The sequence below is a fragment of the Buceros rhinoceros genome, unplaced genomic scaffold (assembly GCF_000710305.1).
Source record: "Buceros rhinoceros silvestris isolate BGI_N320 unplaced genomic scaffold, ASM71030v1 scaffold10245, whole genome shotgun sequence".
In the NCBI taxonomy this organism is placed as follows: Eukaryota; Metazoa; Chordata; class Aves; order Bucerotiformes; family Bucerotidae; genus Buceros; species Buceros rhinoceros.
The window spans coordinates 50070-56069 of record NW_010412268.1 but is presented as its reverse complement, the minus strand read 5'-3'; the positions used below and the strand labels follow the sequence as shown (position 1 = coordinate 56069).

The window sequence follows — 6000 nt, the reverse complement described above, 5'->3', positions numbered from 1 at the left end:
CCGAAGAGCTTACAGTCTAAAGGCACAAATACGTACAGAACAGTTAAAAAGTGGGGAGTGGCATGTGCATGTTGTAGCTCCTAACAATGCAGAACTGGAAATAGATGAGATAGATAGATAAAAGGTGCCTGCAGGAGGTTGAAGGTGATGCCATTCAAAGTGTAAGACTATAATGAAAAAAGAGGTAAGAAGTCATGAGTGAGTACATAAAGTAAAAAGGATTGAGAAATCTGCAATGAGTATGTGGAGAAGAAGATATTAATGAAAGAAATCAGAGACATAGGTCAAAACTGTGGAGCACTGTGTCCAGGAAAGTGAAGCACAACAAAAGAAGTAGAGGTGCCTTAAAAAGGAAAACAAGTCGTAGTTATAGAAAATCATAGTTATTGTGGCAGCAGCAACTTGGGAAGACTCTGTGGAGCGTGGGAAAAGAAGTCAGCAGTTACTCCTAGGCATGATCACCAGCACATGGAGTACAACTGATGACATGGGTAAAAATTTAATCTTTGAAATATTGCAGAGGAAAAGATTGACTGTGTAAGGGAAAAAAAGAGAAAGTAATTTAGGATGAGTGACTTGAATCATTTCAGGGATAGTTAAGGAGACTGTAGGGTGGTAGTTAGAGGAAGGTCTGGTTTAGTTTTAGATATGTTGACCTTAAATATAACTTGACCTTTTAGAGTATAACAGCATGCCTAGCAGGTTTGTTTTAATCACTAATTGAACTTAATATTGTAAAGTGGTAATCTAACACCCACGGAATATATTCTGTTACAAAAGAAGAACATGAAGTACAGCAAGGATGATCAAAAACACATCAAGGTTTCATCAGACTTGATTTCTAACCCCAAAAGCAAGGCAAAATTTAATAATAGGAATGGATGGATTCTTACTCTCTTCTTCCTCGTCCATTCACTAACCAAGCAATGAACTCTTTGGCAGCTTGACCTTCCAAATACGAGGTGATATCACTAGTATAGGTGCCTTCAGCGTGTCTCTCGAATTCAGCGTGACGCTTGGAGATTGCATTGCTGAAAGAAGAGCAATACTGTAGGAGCAGACTGCATAAGGACTTAGTTTTCTTTAACCTTTATTGATTTCTATTTTCCACCCACCAGATTAGAATTTCTTATTAGGGAGAGGGATTTTTTTCTGCTTCTCAAATTATTCTTGATAGTTTTCTTTTTCCTGCTACCTTTCAGTTCTGAAGGCAATGTCTGTGCTATGAAATACTATTTTGTGCAGAGATGCCTGAACTAGTTCTGAACAAATAAGTCAGGTGCTGAAAGCAATTATAGCTGCATTGGAATGGTCTTCTGCTGGATTAATTATCTATGATCCACAAACTGTATAATATATTATACAGATAATACTTTTTGTTACCTCTTGTGTTAACCTAAAATTTTTCATTAAGCCAGTCCTCCTACCTTCATCTGTATTGTTTCTTAGCGAAACTGTTCAGACTTAATTCCTTTGGAATTTACGTTTTGAATTGTTTTGTGAACACCGTTTTGATCATCATTCTAACCAAGTGGAACAATTACAAGCCTGATCACCTCCAGCTTAACAGCGAAAGACAATTGCCTTCGCCCCCCCTACACCTCGTTGTGCTTCCTTCTCTGATGCAGCACAAATTATGTCACACTGGACCTTGGGAACACAAGTGGCTCTGAGAAGTAGACATATTATGGAATTCTTTCCACTAATAAGTTCCCTAGCATTTCTATGCTAGGCTAATTTCTGACCAGTTTTAAGGGCCTCTAGCTCTTTCTATGATTTTTTTATCCTCTTGGGATTTCACCATTCTTCCTAATTTAGCACCATCTGCACTTTTCATCAGCATGCTAACTAGAGTTGTTTGGAACATTTTTTAATGAGACATTAATTTTGTTGAGATATGTCGTTGCATTGAAGCTGAAACATTATTACAGATTTGTTACTGATATTGACAGCATTTTGAATGGAAAGATCTTTGTGACCTGGACTATCCTCTTTGGAATTTCTCACAAAAGGAAGAATTAATATAGGTATTTCAATTTGTTTTGCAAAAATAGATTTGCCCCAACCCTCTCCCTAAAACATTGTCAAGAAACAAAATTCTGGCCTCCAGCAGGTCCTGTGTTATCCTTTCTTTTAATGAGCGTTTTGTGTAACATGGTACTGAGTGCTCTGGATTGTATCATGTTTTATCAGCTCTCTCCAAATAGGTGCCTGGCTGTTTTCCTCTCATTAGTCTTCTATCCTCAACAGAATGGTTTCTTTTTGTTTTTTTTTTTTTTTCTTCAGCATTTTAATATACCAAGTTTTTCTTTTTATCTGATCCTCTACTCTGCCTTATTACTTGAATGCCCTTTCCTAAAATCTATTCTCATCCTGTTGCATTCCTCAAAGCCACTGCACATAGATATAGAACACATGTAGAGGAATAAATGACATAGGGACATCTCCTCTTCCCTTGTAGAAAGCAGGTGCAAGCTAAGTTCTTTTGATAGGTGTTTCTTGGATTATGGTAACATCGTAAAGAATACTAGCTGTTTTCTTTCCTGTTTAACATAAAATGAGGTCACATTAGTTTTAAGGAACAAGTCATGGCAAGTAGAATACCTTGAGAGTTGGTCTGGGAATTTGTCATTTTCTTTGTCCTCCTGTCCTTGCTGGCTGTAGTGGAATTCCACAATCATTAGTTCATTATTACCAGTACATTGCAGAGCATGCATAAGCTGATAAAATTTTATTGGTTATTATGTAAATATTATGATGAACAACTATGACCGATACATGTATATTATAAATAATTCCAGTCTTATTAATTAAAATTAAATCTAAATTTAATTTAAATTTTAATTAAACTAAATCTGTGGACAGATCTTTAGAACACAGGGCATAGACTTACATACTGGTACATGATTCTTGCTCTCAGCTTGATAGCTTCTTTTTTCAAAAAAACATGCCAACTTCTACTTTAAGGGTATACTTGTGATACTGATAAAGAATTCAGTGGTCAACAAAACTCTAACCTCATCTCACTTTTCACAAGTGAAACTTCAGGATTAGGGTATCCATAGACTGGAAAGTTTTATTAAGGCTTAATGGCCCAGACCTTTACATTTTATTTATGTATCTTATTCCTATTGAACTTAATTAATTCACTGAAACAATCTGTCCCAAAGAGGCTAAGATAGTTTTTTTAGATGGCATGTCAGGCAATATACTGATACTACCCAAATCCTTTTGACTTATTTTGCACATTTTCCATTCCTAATAATATATTAACATTATGTATAAATTACCTTAGTACTTATTTGAGTAAACAAGGTCTGTGATGCGATGCTGAAATCAAGAATCAAGCTGAATTCAATAGATTTTTGGCTGTTTCTGTATATGGAGATCTATAGCAATGTGACCCAATGCTTACCCATTTCTTTTAGTGCTCATTAACCATTGCACAAAGTCCTGAGCTCGTCTAGTGTCCAAGTACTTGCTGTAATCACTGGTGAATGTGCCTTGTGAGTGACGTTTCTCTTCATTCAGCTGTCTAGGTTCATCTAATGGTTCAGACTGGGAAGCTTTGAATGATCTGTGAAAAGTTTAGAACTTGTTAACTGGGAGTGGCTTCAGTACATTCTACAGATGGCATTGACTTTTCTTATAAAAATAATATTTTATACTCTCACAAAGTGAAAACAAGTAAAATGAATCAGCAGGTTGGATACTGCACAATTACAAGGTTGTCTTGGATAATGAAGGCAGCTATTGCTTGTAATACTGAAAACTTCCATGCTATACTTTGCAATATTAAAACCTTTTACCAATTCCAATGGTAGATTAAGCACTGTGCAATTGTATATAAAAAACTATCTTTAAGTCATAGTATGCATGAAAAACAACATTCAGGACAAGTGTTTCTAGAAGTTTGATATAAAGAATTTACCTTGATTTCTCCACTGTATCCTGAAGAGGATTTTGCCAGCTGCCTTGAACTATCATTAAAAGGAGCCCAGCAACAAAATAAACACTTTTCATTTTCATTGCCTGTCAAAAAAGAAATAAGGCCACAAAGAAAAATGTGATCATCTTTACATATGTCTGAATCAATTACACTGAAAAGAGACATCCTTAATGCTGATCTGAACTTGAAGATTATGAGTCCCTGGGAGGCTGGGGTCCATGTCCAATGGATGGAGACTGTACTGACTTGGGCAGGCATCCAAAAGACGAAATCTCTGTTCTAGTCTATAGGTTCTAGTCTCTATTCTAAAATGCAAGGTGAGCTGAGAGCAACTGCATCCTCACTTTCTTTTGTAATATGATGGTAAAGGTCTGTGTCTCCTTTGCTCTGAGTTCTGCCGATGGCAAACAATAAATCTGTTTCTATAATATTGTTTTACTGTAAAACTAGGATATTTGTGTGACTTTTATTTTTTCCAGTTCATTCATTAGAGAAATGAATGCAAAGCAAACCTTTGTCAAGAATACTGTCACATGAGCAGCTCTCCGTTCTTTCCTTCTGGCCCTCCACCCTCCTTGTAAGTTTTTTTTTTTTTGAATAACAGACATTGCAGCAATAGGCCTCTGGACTTAATAGTGACTTGTTAACAGGTGTGATTCCTTAGAAAAAAGCCCACCAAACCACACTCTGGCTTGTGTTCAATTCATTCAACTTGACGTGATATGTCAAGTTTTGCCAGCTGCACAACTGACATAATTATTTCAGCTTAAGGGTTTCTGCTATGGAGCTATAGGGATGTACAAGATCTGGGGTATATACTTCATATTAATGACAATAAACCAAAGCAGAAAATATTGTATCCCAGATGTAATTCTGACTGTTACAGGTCATTCTGTCGGCTTCAGCTGTGTAACAGAAATGGCCACGTTATTATATGCGTCTTCATCATGCACATTGTAATAACTTGACCAGTCTCAGTGACTTTAATGTGAGATTAGTCAATGTAAACTAGAGTATTACAGTCTGTACAAATGCCTTGGTGATACACAGCCAAGCTGTGATTCCCTTACTTGTGTTAGTGACTGGTTTACTCATGCAGGTAGTACAGTTATAACTTCCAGTGAATAGCCACCAATGGGAATAAGGCATTTTCTAATCCCCTATTTATGTGTGCTACAATTTTCATTGTTTAATTTAGTATTATTCATCTGCTGACACATGATCCCCTATAGGACAAACTCTGTTGAACAAAGAAATGCTAGTCATTCTAGACTCAAAAAACCCTGTGGAAAAGGGACTGTGAGCAGCTAATGGCTAATAGACTTAAAAGTGCTTTGCATAAACAGAAAATGGGAGGAAATCTACTTACAAAATCAACTAATATATATTGTTTATTTTTTATTATTTTAGATCACTTAAATTTATGGAATGGCTGTATAGAAAAGGAAATTAATTTAAAATTTGATTAGGTGCTTTTGCCCTTGACAAAGAAATGAATATGCCATTCGTTCAGTGGCTAAATGCTTGTTCATTAAATGATTAATAATAGCCACTAATTCATTCTAACTTTAAAATAAATAGGGATCACAACGCTAATCTGCTGTAAAGCAACAGAAGTTGCAATGAGTTCACATCAGCAAAATGTCACTGGAAATAATTTCATCATGTACTTGGACTGATACTTGTGTATTTGAAAGAGACCTTCTGCCATCCATGACATTTTCCTATGGAAGTTTATGTTACAGTCTGAAAAGCAAGGGGAGATAGGAAAGATGAGTGCACTGAAGTAAAGTAGTAGATGTCAAAGTGTGACCCAGCCAAAAGCCCCCTCTCCACTAAATGTAATCTGCATTGTACTCCTCTGGCTCCACTGGAGGAGTGATTTATTGAAATTCAATGATTTATAAAATAAGGCAATTGGAGTGGGAACATATCTATTCTCTATTGTAACGCTTTGTCACAATCGGCTGAATTTGAATGTACTATGGCCTGGAGGAAACCATAAGAAAGTTATGAAGGAATGATGTGTAGAGAAAGTGCAGATTACTCTG

At 36.1% G+C, this 6000-nt stretch overlaps 1 protein-coding gene across 1 annotated transcript; it reads right to left on the bottom strand.

Annotated features, from left to right (window-relative positions):
• Positions 1–889: 889 nt before the first annotated feature.
• Positions 890–4029, bottom strand: GCG (glucagon). Its single transcript, XM_010136324.1, has 4 exons — positions 3932–4029; positions 3416–3577; positions 2605–2658; positions 890–1031 (listed from the first exon to the last, which is right to left on the bottom strand). The coding sequence occupies exons 1-4, from the start codon at positions 4027–4029 to the stop codon at positions 890–892; spliced, it is 456 nt and encodes a 151-aa protein (XP_010134626.1).
• Positions 4030–6000: the final 1971 nt, after the last annotated feature.

Bases quoted from the DNA above. Each gene is read 5' to 3' on its own strand.
- GCG (XM_010136324.1), bottom strand. From the start codon at position 4,029: ATGAAAATGAAAAGTGTTTATTTTGTTGCTGGGCTCCTTTTAATGATA. The intron at 3,578-3,931 runs GTAAATTCTTTA...AACTTTTCACAG, and splicing joins GATACAGTGGAGAAATCAAG to ATCATTCAAAGCTTCCCAGT. The intron at 2,659-3,415 runs GTAAGCATTGGG...ATTCCACTACAG, and splicing joins ATGAGCACTAAAAGAAATGG to CCAGCAAGGACAGGAGGACA.